The 14,745-nt window shown below is 43.4% G+C and overlaps 1 protein-coding gene across 1 annotated transcript in view; it reads right to left on the reverse strand.

Moving 5' to 3' along the window:
* Positions 1-1,860: 1,860 nt before the first annotated feature.
* The window catches only part of WIF1 (Wnt inhibitory factor 1), a 41,694-nt gene continuing 28,809 nt past the window's right edge, over positions 1,861-14,745 (reverse strand). Inside the window, exons 5-10 of the mRNA XM_031589513.2 lie at positions 12,140-12,235; positions 10,512-10,607; positions 9,390-9,485; positions 5,649-5,744; positions 5,254-5,349; positions 1,861-2,667 (exon numbers count right to left, since the gene is read on the reverse strand). Coding sequence (XP_031445373.1) covers positions 2,546-2,667; positions 5,254-5,349; positions 5,649-5,744; positions 9,390-9,485; positions 10,512-10,607; positions 12,140-12,235 — 602 coding nt within the window. The 3' untranslated portion in view covers positions 1,861-2,545. The remainder of the gene's footprint in view (positions 2,668-5,253; positions 5,350-5,648; positions 5,745-9,389; positions 9,486-10,511; positions 10,608-12,139; positions 12,236-14,745) is intronic.

Here is a 14,745-nt window from a genome sequence, read left to right on the forward strand (position 1 = left end):
AGTATGAGGAGCAGGGAAAATAGCAGGACAGGGTCATGGTCATTCAGGTAAGTTTCCTGGGAGCTGGGTAGCACAGAAATGCTGAAACGTGGTGCAGCAGGTATAAATGATGCGAAATGGCCTTTCCCAATGCTCCCTGCTGTAAATGAGGTACCGCTGGTCCTTGGCTATGTTGAAGCTTGCTGGGGAAGTGACACAGCTGTGGTGAACGTTGCAGGAGGGCAGGAAGCAGGGAGGCTGCACACAGAGGGCTGTGGCAAGCCCTGAGGAGCTGCATTGCCACCAGTGCATGGGCAGAGGCCACAGGCCTCAGGGAGGGCCTCTGCTACGGCCCACATCCACTGCAGGGAGCTGCCACGGGCTGCAGAGCTGGCTGCGTCCGGATGCTCGGACTTACAGCACAAATGCTGTTCTTTCAGTGCAGGATTTCACATGGAACAAAAAGTGGTAGAAAATTCATCTGTAGGAATTTGACATAGTTTAAGGAAAAGAGAGGAACTTTTTTATTTTTTTCCTTTTGTAACCTTTCTGGCTATATTCTCCTCATGATTAATGATTTTTCCCAGAATTAGTGGTGAAACTCAAGAAACAATGAAGCAACACTTTGTGTCTCTGAATACTCTCAAATGGTTCTATTTGAAAGAATACACTTGTTATTTTTAAGGAAGTGCTTTCTAAGAATTTGACAGAATCAGGAGAAGTTCAGCCAAAATTTCTAAGGAATCTTAATTCAGAAATGTCTCTATTTTTTTCCTGCAGCACATTAACTGATCTCTTTGGGCAGCCCTAGCCTCAGAAAGAGCAAAAAGCAGGCAAATGCAGCATCTGAGTTTAGAAATAGCTCCTCAGGGGAGGCATAAGGGGAGGCATGAGGCCAGGACTGGGATGGAGGTTTGGAGCCCACCAGCCATAGCAGTTACACATCTAGGCTAAGAAGGCTCCTTCTTTCACAAACCTGAGCTGTGCTGCGTTCCTGCACCAGAAGGCCACAGCGCACTGCTCTTGTTAGTGCCCCAGGTGCAATGAGGCTACTGTGGCCATGCTCTCCATTCCCCGGACACATTTATCCCTGAAATGGACCCAGAAGGCAGCAATATGGTCTTCTGTGGAACCAGGCTTGTGGGATTGCGTCTGCAGCCACACTGCAGGAAGGGCAATGTAGGAACGGGCCCTCGAGAGCTGTTGTCCCTCTCTGGCCAAGGCATGTACTTTTGATTGGCCTCTGGATCCCTTGCTCAAATAAGACTCACAAGATCAAGCTACTAAAATACTCTTCACTCATTAAGATATGTTTTGTGCACCAAGCCCAGTGTAGTTTCTTTATTTATTTAATAATAGGGTTCCCAGAATTGCAGTATAGCAGTCAGTATTTATTTGTTGAAATGAATATTGTTCTCCACCCCAGAAAAGAATAATCTCCATTGCTCTCTGTCCACATCTCATTGTAAATGTGACAGTTGCAGGACAGAGTGCCAAGACTTCAGAGAGTCTGAACACACCATGAAAGCATCACTCTGGAACAGTATCAGTAGGAGTAGGTGATTTCTTCTTCATCTGCCTTTCAAAGGCAGCACCTGAAAGGAAGGCTACAGAGCAAGTGAAAATAGAATCTCCCCATCTGGGACTTTGGTTGAGAGTGGAAGGGCCTCAAATGGGGCCCAAACCTGACACTTCTGGCTGTGCAGTGCCCAGTGCCGCTGCCCAGTACAGCTACCTTTGGGACTGGTGCAGCAGCAGGGAAGTGGGGACAAGAAAAGTGTCCAACCCCCCATTAGTTTATGCAGGGAAGCCATTGCCCACCCAGTGCTGGTGAGAGTGGAGCAGGTCACACAGAGCAGTACTCAAAAAACTAAAGCAGCATCTTTATTTTACACATAACCGTCAGTACAAAAAGTTTATTATATAAGAGCTGTTTTGTCTACAATATATTATATTGCTTCAAGCCAATGCAAAAGTTCGTACGTTACAGTTCTACTTTGTTTAAAATATATTATATTGCTTAATTGGCACCATTGCAGTGTATTTTTAATACACAGAACTTTGCAACATTTTAAGGTAAAAAATAATGTTGAGTTGAGTAGTTCAGTTTTTAAGTTAGGTAACATTTGTTTATTTTCCTTTGGGAAAAATCTAAATACATAACAAAACTGACATCTTTTCTTTGTCTTAGGCAAACTAAAACCTGCAATCACTGAAATGTTTCAGGTTAGCATCTAGGAAATTTTCTGCTTGAATATTGTTATTTAATTTTTGGAAAACGTTATACTGCAGATATGTAATAAAAACAAATGAAATTAAAACATAACCAGAGTATAGTACAAAACCATCCAAAGCACTGAAAGAAGAAGCCTATATAATCATGCTACAGAAGTATTTATAAAACTTAAAAGGAATAGTAAATATCAGCTCAGTGGTTTATAATGAAGCTAATAAAATTCCAGCCAGTAATCTAAACTGTAGTGAACAGCGTTTTAACATCCCATCCATGAAAGGTTAATGAAGGCTATGAACTTTGTGTAACACGAACCATTTCAGATGTTGGAGCTCACCAGATATAATTGGATTCGGGTGGAGCGTGCCTCTCCTCCGCCTTTTTGGGCGAAGGCGTGTACTGCCTGTGCTTGGTGCTGGCCGGCCTCGGGGCACTCAGACCGCTGGCTCCATACCCTGGAAAATTACTCAGCTCAAGAGAACAGAAACCACAGTGGCAGCTTCACGATGCGCTGCTAATATTTCAAGTGCAGACAATCCCCCAGCTTGAAGAAAAGCTTCTAATGCACCTCACATGCATGTGGTCCCTTCCCCATCCTCTCCCTGATCTTGGAAGAGCAGATGCTGATGGGCAGGATTAGCCCAAAAAGATCAGGATCATCAGGCAGACTTCGCCCCAAAAGGCTGGAACAGGCAGCCCACTCGGGTTGCCACCTGGTGCAGGTTCACATCCGCAAAGCCCATGCCAGTGTGTACATTAGGTGTGAGCCCAGGAAGTGTTAAGAGTCACCTTGAGCAGCCCTTTGGGTCACCCAGTATTAGTGGGGTAAGCTGTGATTTGCTGTACAGCGGGATACAAAGAGAAAGAGCAGTGACAACAAATAGTCTGAAAGTAGTTAGAAAACGGCTCAGCAGAGCTGCTTTGTTATTGCAGATAAAAATGAAACACAGATCTCAATGTCTTGTTTTGACATTATCTATAGTCTCATTTACCCATCTAACTCTGTAAACACCATGGAAATAACTTTGAAAAATTAAGCCTAAGGTTTAGTTTTTTAATCACTTATTTAAGAAAATAGCTTCCCCGAGGAGCTGTCCATTTGATACAAACATGAACTTTCTAAGATAGTCCTTCTAAACTGTGAAGTTGAAGGCTATCAGCTAGAATTTTGTATGACTGCTGAACTCACAGCTACATGATTTATGAAGCAAGACTCTCAATTTAAATATAGGTCTTCTACTGAGGCTAAGAGATACCTAGTTTTAGCTGAAAAATGAACTGCCATGCAACATAGACTTGAACGTGCAATTTAAGCCCTATACAGGCACTTAAGTGGGAGTGAATTTTATTCCAGTCACCTATATCACTTTCTTTGCTGAATACTAAGATGTTTTCAGTGCTAAATGCAGCAGGTCTTTGCCCAAACTCCACATAATGAAGATAGCAAAATCATGGAGCTTTCGTTAACATACAACAACTAAATTTTCATTATAGGGCAGTAGTATTCTGCTTTTTTTCTTCTTGTTGTAGTACAGACAATTACTTTTTGCCAGCTGTTCATTCCAAATATATACATTTTCACTTGCTATATAAGAATATTAAAGTATTTTTTAATATTGCTACCGAAAACATTAAGCATAAATAGTTTGTCAAGTGTTTAAGATAAATGTTAATCCTTCATGAGAGTACATACAGAATGTCTTACAGAAACATCTTTATCACTGACCTGGAGAGCGGGTTTGAGAGCATCCTCAGTATATTTGCAGATGAGACTAAGCTGAGTGGTGTAGTCATTGTATGCCATCCAAAGGGACATAGACAAGCTTGAAAACTGGGACAATCCCAGACATGAGTACAGACTCGTGGACAATAAATCCTTGAGAGCAGCCCTGTGGAGAAGGGCTTGTGGATATGAAAGCTGGACGTGAACAAGTAATGTGTGCTTGCAGCCCAGAAAGCCAACTGTGACCTGGGCTGCATCAGAAGAGGGACTGTCTTCCTCTGCTCTGTCCTTGTGAGACACTTTCTGAAGTACTGCGTCTAGGTCTGGGGTCCCCAGCACAAGAAAAATATGGAGCTGTAGGAGCAGGACACAGTGGAGGACCCTGAAGATGATCAGAGGGCTGGAGCACCTTTCCTATGAAGGAAGGTTGAGGGAACTGGGCTTGTTCAACTTGGAAAAGGCTCCATGGAAACATCGTCGTGGTCTTTCAGCATTTAAAGGGAGCTTATAAATAGGAGAGAGAGTGATTTTACATGGTCTAAACAGGACAAGAGGGCACTGTTTCAAAGTAAAAGGTGAACTTTGAGGTGTCTTCCAACACAAGTCATTCTATGATTCTATGACTCTTTGACTCTATGATTCTATTACTTACTTACAAAACCTTATCATACATCGAATGTAAAATTAAGTCTGAATTTGTTACTGGATATATCCAATTGTATTTCAAATAATTTTATAATGCTTAAATAGCAAAACAAAAATTTATTTTAAGGACTTCAACTTCACTTTGAGACAATATAATTTGTATTCTGTGGAACATGGGTGAGGAAGAGTAGAAGAAAACATGAAAGGTGTTAGGCATAGATTCTGTATAAACTTTCAAATTTTCTCCCAGGTTTCCAAAGAGCAATTTGATTTTTGTAAGCTTTAATCATCTTTAAAGCCTGACAGAACTTTATGTGTAAAAATGCCAATCTGACCTTCGAAGGCCTGCTGACTTTACTGGGGGGTGCTGTGGGACTTACAGTCCACTCCACACTGCAGGTGGAAGACACACAAGGTCACCCCAGAGGCCTGGGTGACCCCAGCTCTAGATCTTATGATACAAAGAGAAAGGAAGTAAAAGAATTTTAAACAATTTGAAGCATTATAGTTAGCATTATGGAGAATGTAAAATCTTTGTTTTATTGTTTAGATTAAAGAAGAAAAAGAGGAGCGTAGTATTAGTGATGGTGGTGGAAAGGCTCTTGAAGCTGTCATGTTCATATAGCATCTATAAGTGGCCCTGACACACGCCTGGGGGTTGTTTCTCACTTACTTTTATTGCAGTGCCTCCCGTGCCAGCCTTCCTTGCAGTGACACTTGTTGGGCTCAGCACAGGTCCCATACAGTCCACAGCCAGGCTCACAGACAGCTGCAACAAAGCAGGCACACAAATTGGACTTGGTGACATTTCTCTAGGAACATCTGCAATTGCTACACTGACATGTTGACACTGACATAGAGAGCCAGGATGCAGGCCAGACTGGAGGAAGGCATTTGTAAAAAGATGTCTGGTCTTATAATTCCTTGCAGCCTAGTGTGTGTAGTATGCCCAGGAAGTCAATAGACCTCAAGTACTCTGACAGCAGGCAGTTAGTGCTGTTAGAATGTGAGAGGTCCCATGTGAGCCCAATGCTCATCCAAGGACTGACTGAGTGTACAGGTACTTACGCTTTGAACAGAGGTCTCCTTGGTAGCCTTTGGAGCACTTGCATTTATTCTTACCCATACATTTTCCTCCATTTCGACAGGGCTGATGGCATTTACCTAGAAATTAAAAGAACAGAAACAAGGGCCTTAGTCCCCAGCACCTACTCATGACAGCTGTCTGAGAAGCCTTCCCCGTGCCCAAAAACTCATCAAGCTGTGGGCTCAGAGTGTGCTCTGTGGATCTAGGGGAAGGCTCCTCTGCTAGTACCCAGTGAACACAAGCAGAAGGCAACCTGGTGGCATAGGAGCGAGATTTTAAATAAAGGGAAGCTCCGGAATTGACAGGCAAGGCAGCCTCTTGCAGAAAAGAAGTAGATCATCCAGGCCTGGCAGCTTGTGACAAGAGGCTATGAAGCACCACGGTGCTGTGGGTTGTGCCATGAGGACTGTTTCATGCCTCAGCTGAAAAAGAAAGGCACACTAAAAAAACATGCCCTTCTTTCCCATTTGCACAGAACAGAGCATCTTTGCTGACAGCAATTAGAACTGGCAGACATTTTTCAAGGCTTTTTGTCCAGAAATTATTTTTCCTCACATTCATGCGTTGCCAAAAGAAGAAGCTGGGTCTGACCACATATGATGGTTTGCTTGGCACTGACTTGCCAAGAGGCAGGAGATCCACACTGATGGGGCAGATCCACCTTTAAGTTCTGCTGGGCTTGATTCACACCAAGAAACCTCTGAGGGCTTCCTCAGAGTTAGCATGAAGCCCCTGAAAACCAGGCTGTCAGCCTCTTGTTAGATTGGTCTGCATTCTTTAACTAACTAAATCTCCACTGTCTGTAGGAGTGCAGCCTCCAAAAGCACAGCCATCCTCAGTGCAAGGCAGACCTTCTCTCCTGGCCTCCTCAGTGGTCACAGTTACTGCTGCAGCTTTCTCATTATCCTCCAATGCCTTTCTAATGATATTAACAGAGCTCACATAATAATATGAGCATCAGCACTCCTCCTTTCCACTGCTGGTGCGCCGTGCTGAAAACCGCTGGGAGTGCATCGTCTCACAAGCAAAGAATGCCCTGTTGGGAACTACACACCCCCAGTAGTGCTGCTCAGCTCAACCCCACCAGACTTCTGTGATACATGTGTACTTTGTCAGTATAAGAGAAACATTTGTTCCCGATGTGCATAATTATTTTAATAGCCCTGAAGCAAGTTCATAAACATCCAGAAGAACAAGCTGTGCTAAGGAGAGTTCTTGCAGAAGCACCATTTCCCCACAGAAGTGTCTGGAGAGGGGATGTGTGGATATTCTAATTTGCAGGCAATTGGATCTAGAATAATTAATAAGTGAAAGATGCAATGCTAAGAGAATTCAGGAATTTTACTTGCTCTTGAAGTAAATCTAGAGAATGTGGGTCAAAGCACGTGGTATGGACTTCCATGGAGCTGTGTTCTGCAAACACTTGGCTCAGCACAGCTCAGTTTAATCAAGACTCAAATGTTTCCACGGAACGGAGGAAACCTTTTGCTATTAACTGACAAATGGAAAAAGCAACAAAACAGCTGGTGACAAATGGAGGAGGAATCCAAAAGGAAATAAAACTGTTATCAAACTGCAACACTAATTAGAGACAATGCATGACTACATCTAGAAAAATATTCTGGAGGATTATGAATGCTTGTTAGTAAGGTAGGCTGGGCCCAGCAATTTCCGTGGAGTCTTAGAGAACAATTCAACTATCAGACAAACACTCCAAATCTTTAAACAGGATTAGAAAAAAAAACAACCCCACTGCTCATTTTTTGAAAGATGGCCTTCTGCTTGTTGAAAGGTTTTCTCATTTTATTGTTCCAAGACCCCCATGACTGAATGAAGCTGGCGCTGGGTCTAAGAAAACAGAAAGAGTTTTGTTTCTCCTCTGGTGTTCCTAAGTCTCGTCCAGCACTTCTTGCAGTCCTCCACTGCTGAGCTGGCAGTGCCCAAGGTAGTAGCAGCCATCCATGCTCTACAAACAACTGCTGTCCAGCTTCAAAAAGAAGAGCATAGCTTTTCTTACTCTCATCAATAGGTTCCTGGTTTAGCTCTCCATACTATGATCCTAAATATTCTCCTTTCTTTTGTACAGAAGTTGGTTTAATATTTGTGTATTAGCAGATTTAATTGGATTTGCACAGGTAAGCCTTTGCAAGAAGCCAAAGTCATTAGCACCTGTTTCAAGCCACAGTAGACATTAATGACCTGTAGAGCCTCTGGGATAGACCAATTAAATGGAGTACCCTAAATTATACATTCTGCAGTAGAATTTGCCTAAAAAACCCAACAACACTGGCATAAAACAACCTAGCCTATGAGTTCGAACTTTATTTATTATCTAAGAAGTATAAAAAAAGTTGACTTTTGGAGGAAGAAAGAAAGAAAGGAAATCCTGTCAGAAGGTTGAATTTGAAGTTGGTGGAAACAAAGGAAAATTCAATGGAAACTCACTCTGTTGTTCTTCGTGACCCCTGATCTGAATTTATATATTTACATATTTACATATTTATATATTTATATATTATTTATATATTTATAGATTTATATATTTGACTATCCCAGTCAAATAATTTCATAACAATACACCTTTACTGCTTCCATTTGGCTCAATTTTAGTTCAGTTGAAAAGGAGATGTAAAATTCCTCATAATGCATAGACATATGGTATAACATTCACCTTTTTCTACATTTAAATACTCAGCAAAATGCAGGCCCTGTCTTATCTGTGTCCTTTCCTTGCATAATAATTCATTTATAATCCGATAGTGGCTGACAGTATGTTAGAGTTTATTTCCATGTGTTTCCAAGGATTTGCTGTGATACATTTCATTGCGGTGAGAGGAACTTGTCCGTAGTGATGCATGCAAAGCAATCACCTTCTACACGTCCAAGGCCAAATGCTGCTCTCTGTGCTCCTGTGACAGCCCCTTGAAAGCCAGTGGGAATATTTACAGCAGAAGGGTGGGGAAGCTGCACGTACAGTGGAAGCTTTCATCCCAGAAAGCACGATGTGGATCTATGTTCCCCAAACCAAAAAGCTAATACACCATTCAAGTGTGAGGAACTATAGAATTAATCCAATTTATCAGAGCTGTGAGAAAAGTCTTCTTTCAGTGAGATCAAATGCCTGACAGCTGACCTCCCAGGTCTGCTCCAGCCTGGCCACATCTCCACCCCCAGCTTTACACAGCACAGCACACTTAGATCAACCAGGAGCTAAAATATTTTCAATGGCTTTGATGCTAACCTTCTGAAAACAGCAAGTCTTTTGATGTTTGCGAGGCGGATTTTCAAGTTGCTGTGTGAATGCAACTTAATACATTAAGTGAAAGCTCCCAGCTCCTACAGTTCAGTCCTCTCTTCAGCACAAACCCCTCTGCTTTCAGCTTAGAGCAGCCCTTTTGGGGGTATGGGCTCAAACCTAACCCGCTGTGCACTAAAGCATATTGCAGCAACTTCTGTAAGTATCTGTTCCACGCAGGCTGGGCACAGAGCAATGTTTGCATACTTTTGGCTTGAAAGCTGCTGCCAAGCCCAGTTACTAGTGACAACAAAACAAGATCTGGGATGGTCCAGCAGTGACTCAGACTTATCAGTAAGGGTCTCACTGGAGGCATCTGGCCCTCTAAGCAGGTCAACCAGCAGAACCAGGTCACAGTGTATCTCTTAGACACTGACACAGAATAAGTTGATGTAAAGGAAAGCAAGCACATGGAGATGCTACTCACTGATTTCACATTGATCTCCTTCGAATCCTGAAGGACAAATGCATTTTCCCAGATAGAAACACGTTCCTCCATTGAAACAGGTTGTTGTACAGTTTGCTGAAACAAGTAAAGCAGAAATGAACTAAATCACTTATATCAACTCACCCTGGCTTGCCTGTAATATTTTCTGCTGCTCAACACAAATAAACATGGCAGTCGCAGGGACTGCAGGGATCCCCAGGGACTGGTTGTGTTCATCAGTCCTCACACATGCAGCTCGCTGAAGGACCACATCATTCTTGCTATTGAAGCTGGGAACACTCTCATAGCATCATTTGGTTTGGATGAGAACCTTAAAGGCTATCTAGTCCAACTCCCTGCAGTGAACAGGGATACTTACGGCTACATCGGTGCTCAGAGCCCTCCCACCCTGACCTTGAGTGCCTTCAGGGATGGGGCACCCACCGCTTCTCTGGACAACTTGTTCCAGTGCCTCACCACCCCTATCGTAAAAAACTTTTTTCTTATATCCAACCTAAATCTCCCCTCTTCTGATTTCAAACCACTTCCCCTTGTCCAGCCATGTTCTGCAATCTTCTGCTCCTCCATGAGCAGGTCAGCAGTATCTGCGCAGCAAACCCTTTGGCTCTCCCTGCTTACACTGTTCCACGTTACTCTTCTGAACAATTGCTTACTTTTTATCCCTGAGCCACAGAGCAGCAACAACAAAAAAAACCGAATGGACTTGTGTTTGTGTGTATGTGTGTGTGTGTGTCCAGATGCAGAAAATTATTGTATTAATTAGTAAAACTAACTATTAAAACTCCAGGAAACCAGAGTTCAAAGAGAGACCACTTCTTTTCCTAAGTGAATCTCGTGGTATGTCCCATGGCTTTCAGTGGTCAGCTAAAGACATTTGCCGAATTGCTCTTTGCTCAGCTGCTGGCTGTGGCTGCTGTGCGTGGAGCTGTGACAGCACAGTGTGCTGCCTGCAGCTCCCAGCCTGTGCCACAGCTTGGGCAAGAGGAATCACAACACCGTGTCCTGCAGACTTTCCTTCACCACTTGCTTGGCTTTCCTAGAGGGGAATTAAGATATGCAAGTACAGGGTGGCCAGAAGACTGGGGGTTTCACTGCCAGTACCTTTGTCGCAGTTGATGCCGTAGAAGCCGGGGGGGCAGATGCAGAGGCCAGGGGTGATGCAGAGCCCTCCATTCATGCAGCGAGGAGCACACAGTGCTGAGCAGCAGGGAGAAAAGGAGAACTGTCACTGGCATGACAGCAGCTGGCTATTAAATGTTCAGCATGCTGCCTCCTTAAGCTGCTTTTCCTTCTGTTGAATCAATCAAGTCACCTTTGCAAAGCACTTTTGTTAGTGGTTACATCAAGACAGCTCTGCTATGTATCTTACATATACAGCATAACTAAAATAGAAGATTGAGTCTGATTCCATATGTAATTGCTTCTTGTACACTACAGTTCCAAGCTGGGGATGGCAAAGTGCCTACCTTTACCCTCTGTATACATGAGCCCCCACTATAACAGTACTCCCTGTAACTGCGCTCCGATGCTGAACTGGTGCCTCAGCTCTGCACATGGGACTGTTTCTCCAGGGGATGTACTCAGAGGTGTTGGTAAATTAGTGGGGCTCTCAGGCAGACTCTATGGTGAACCCTCCTTCTGCCACTGCATAGCCAGCCATAAGCACAGCTGCCTGGTTTAGCAGAAGGGAGCCTCTAACATAGCCAAAGTGTTTGAACACTTCCCCTAAACACTTTCCAGAGCCCTTGTACTTTCCCAAGGCTCCTCTGCAGTTGTGGGAGTTGTGTGTCAGGGAGCAGTGTTTCAATTGGTGGCTGCCCACAACTGGTACAAGCAGCAGGGCTGGGTCCATACTGATGGGTTCAACAGCATTTGGACAGAGCCACACAGGGGTACAGGATCACCAGTGCTGTGAAACCATCATTCCTGGTGTGGCTTTGTTCCTGAATTGCACAGGGCTAAAACAAGCACCAGCCAGGTCTCCTCCAGCTGGGAATTTGGGGGCTTTGGCTTTAGAAGGCCAAAGTTTATTAACACACAGATACAGACTGCCTGGAATCCAGGGAAGAAAACAGTCCCTGCTCTTCTGTATTTAATATTTTGGATGTGGTCAATGTGTGTGGGAGCTGAGTGAAGGATCACACTGAAGTAGGAGGTGCTTTGCTCCACCTTAGTCCCAAGGAGGGCCTCCCACTGGGGAAGGAGGGAGGAAGAGATAGGAAGAAGAAGATCCTCACCCAGCCACACCAATTTCCTGCTCCCTCGCTCCTGGAAATATTATTTGGAGGTATTAGTAATGGAAGGAAAAAGGAAACTCCTTCATCTTCCTATCTTCTTTTTCAGTCTGCCTCCAGATTAAATCTTATCTACATATAAACCAGTGCAGAACAGAAGTCCCCATGCTTGGTTTTCCAGCTAGTCCTCATTAGCAGAGGAACTTTATTTAATCTTTTTGCCAGATGGATGCTCTGTGATTAAGGACTCTCTAACTATTGTGTCAGTTTTTGTTAAAAGCAATCCCTTAGAGTGAAAACATCTTTCTTGTAAGCAGTTAAATTTTCCATTGGAATATGCACGATGACAATAATTCACTTAGATATGTAGACTCAAAATAAAATATATGTGACTTTAGAATAGGCCGTTCATATTTTTAGGAGAGGTTACAGTACAGCAGCTACAGTTTTGTTGAGATTATGGTAAAGAGAGTTGAGAGGATTTTTTTCAATTACCTTTCTCACAGTGAGGCCCATAGAATCCATCTGGACATTCACATACATGTCTCTCGTTGCAAAACCCTCCGTTTCTGCATCCTCCTGGACACTCCGCTTCACAAAACACAATGACAATCTTAATTGGCTATTTCATACTTCAGCTGTCACTTATCTTTCAATAGGACCAATAGATTCCTTTGATAAAACAGTAACAGATAGGCAAATGCTGGTAGCAGTGAAGTTCAGCTAAGACTTTCTAAAGAGAAAGTCTTTGTGTTAATCTCCAAGTACAGGTCTGAGCTCATGTGCAAGATAGTGTGTGGTCTGCTGGATGCTAGATCATGCACACCTTATTGGTCTGCTGTTTTGCTCATGAATGAGTGATGTGGATGCTCTGCACCATCCAATGCTGACTTCACCACAAGAAATGAGCAGGAAGCTGGTGCAGGACCTGCATCACTGGTCAGACCTGCCCTTCATCTGTGGGACCACTTTCAAATTTCGCAGCCTTAAGTTGACTGCACTGCAACTTGCATTGCATTAATTACTACATCTGTTGCTACTGAGGTGACAAAGTGATGAAATCTGTCTTCAAATGAAAGAGTCAGCTTTGAGGCTGGATGAAAGGAGGCCAGAAAGGAAGATGAAAGCATTCCTGTGTAGTGATCCTGTATCATCATCCAAATCTTATTCACATCTGAACTATTGATCAAACACTACTTAAAGTGTTTGGCAACACTGGCTGGATTACTCAAGGATGAGAAATACATCTGTGTATGATCACCATCCTCAAAACACCGGAGCCCATCAAACAAGAGGCAAAACAAATTGAATTCAGTGGAATCGCACAAAAGCACTACTGCCAGGAAGTGATTCCTTAAAAATGCCTTCCCAGGTCTCTCACAGGCAAGAAGGGAAGCAGGAGAGGCTGAAATGTGACATCACTTGTGATCAGTGGTACCAGTGCCACAAGGCAGCTTTATGGAGTAGTAAACTCCTCAGATGGGTTCTAGGCTGTGTGACGCTCTGAATGATGAGGTTAAAAATACTCTGTAGAGTATTTTTAGTTGGTAGACCAACACTCAGACAGCAATCTCACTGCAACCTTCTCAACTCAAACTTGAAGGTCATCCATTAGACAGCGGTTGGCTGCAATATTGGCACCATGCTTTTTTTGCCTTAGGTGTAGCAGCGCTGTAAGTATGTGGCTTATAACACCTGCCAGCATTATCCTTAACTATTCTCCATTGGCTTTTCACCTGCATCCACCAAGAAGTGTTGGCACCCAACGCTCACAGGCTGTGTAGATGTACCACTGATTCATGCCCTTTCCATACTGAACAATACCTGAGTTCAAATTCAAGCAGTTACAGCCTTTAAAATGCCCTCAATTAAAGTGACAAGAAGTATCAGAATGTCCATAAATTCAAGTGGTTCAGGTTGCCTGAGACATTTTCACGGCTCACAAAGAATCTTCAAACTAACTCCTGTTAATGTAAGGGGAAATATAATCCTGGATTTAAATAAATTTGAATGGTTTTCCCTCCTTCTTTATTGGATGACATATCCTTTAGAACTATTCACAAACTAAGTTCCTTTCTTGAAAATTTATCTAATATCTGATCAGAGCCTCAGGAAGCTATGGCAGCTCAGGCTATGTGCAGCATTATTTTCCAGCCACACTCATGGAATATTTCTCTACCAACTGAAATACAAAGGGTAACTATGAGACTGAGCAAGAGGTAAGAAAGAGGTATCAGGCAGGGGGCTGGATGTTGTGTGCAAACACAGGAAAGACAGAGGATACAACCTGTGGTTTTAAAATGCTCTTCTACCTAAGACCATAGGTACGTGGGGAAAAAAAATATGCTACTATAAAAATAAAGCTGTTTGCAGTAGTAGTAATAGCAGGAAAGGCACTTTTGTCTCATTTGTTCTAACAGTATACTCTAGGACTTATTGGAAATGTTTCTCTTCTTGTAGCTGAATGCAGAGCTGCTATTCATTATGGAAAATACATGCTTAAATGCATGCCATTTCAAACAGAAAAATAGGAAAACACAATTTTTTGTGTGGTCACCTCTTGGCCACAACAAAGCCTCTTCACTGCCACAAAATTGTTCCCTCATTTTGCTCACTTCCTCTGGTGGGGGCCTCTCTGGCTGCCCACAAGAGACTGGAAACAGTGACCGGAGGCCCAGGCAGGAGGAATCCGAGCTGCTCGCCACAGGCAGCATCTCTCTGAGGGAGGAAACCCACCCTACACTAATACAAACCAGCAAGGACATCCTCGTCCTTCCCAGTGTGTGTACCTCCAAGTGTTGTGGAGTGCTCCCCGCTGGACAGAGGGCAGCACTGGGAGCCACCCCTATAGGCACCAGCAGAGGTGGGTGTGAAGGCTCCTCTTCTGCCCACCTCTGGCGTATGGAATGTCATCCTCCTGTCTCTCAGCTGCTTCAGGACTGGGCGAGTCATTACCCTCAGCATTCCTGAGTTATATGCTGCAATACTCCTAAATTTTTAAGTGTTTTTCACATCAAAATAGTGATAACAATAATAACGAATGACGTAGAATCCAAAGCTTGGACAAATGCAACCAAGAAATTGAGTTTGGAGCCCTTCCA

This window comes from Phasianus colchicus, chromosome 1, assembly GCF_987193195.1.
Source record: "Phasianus colchicus chromosome 1, bPhaCol1.hap1.1, whole genome shotgun sequence".
NCBI lineage: Eukaryota > Metazoa > Chordata > Aves > Galliformes > Phasianidae > Phasianus > Phasianus colchicus.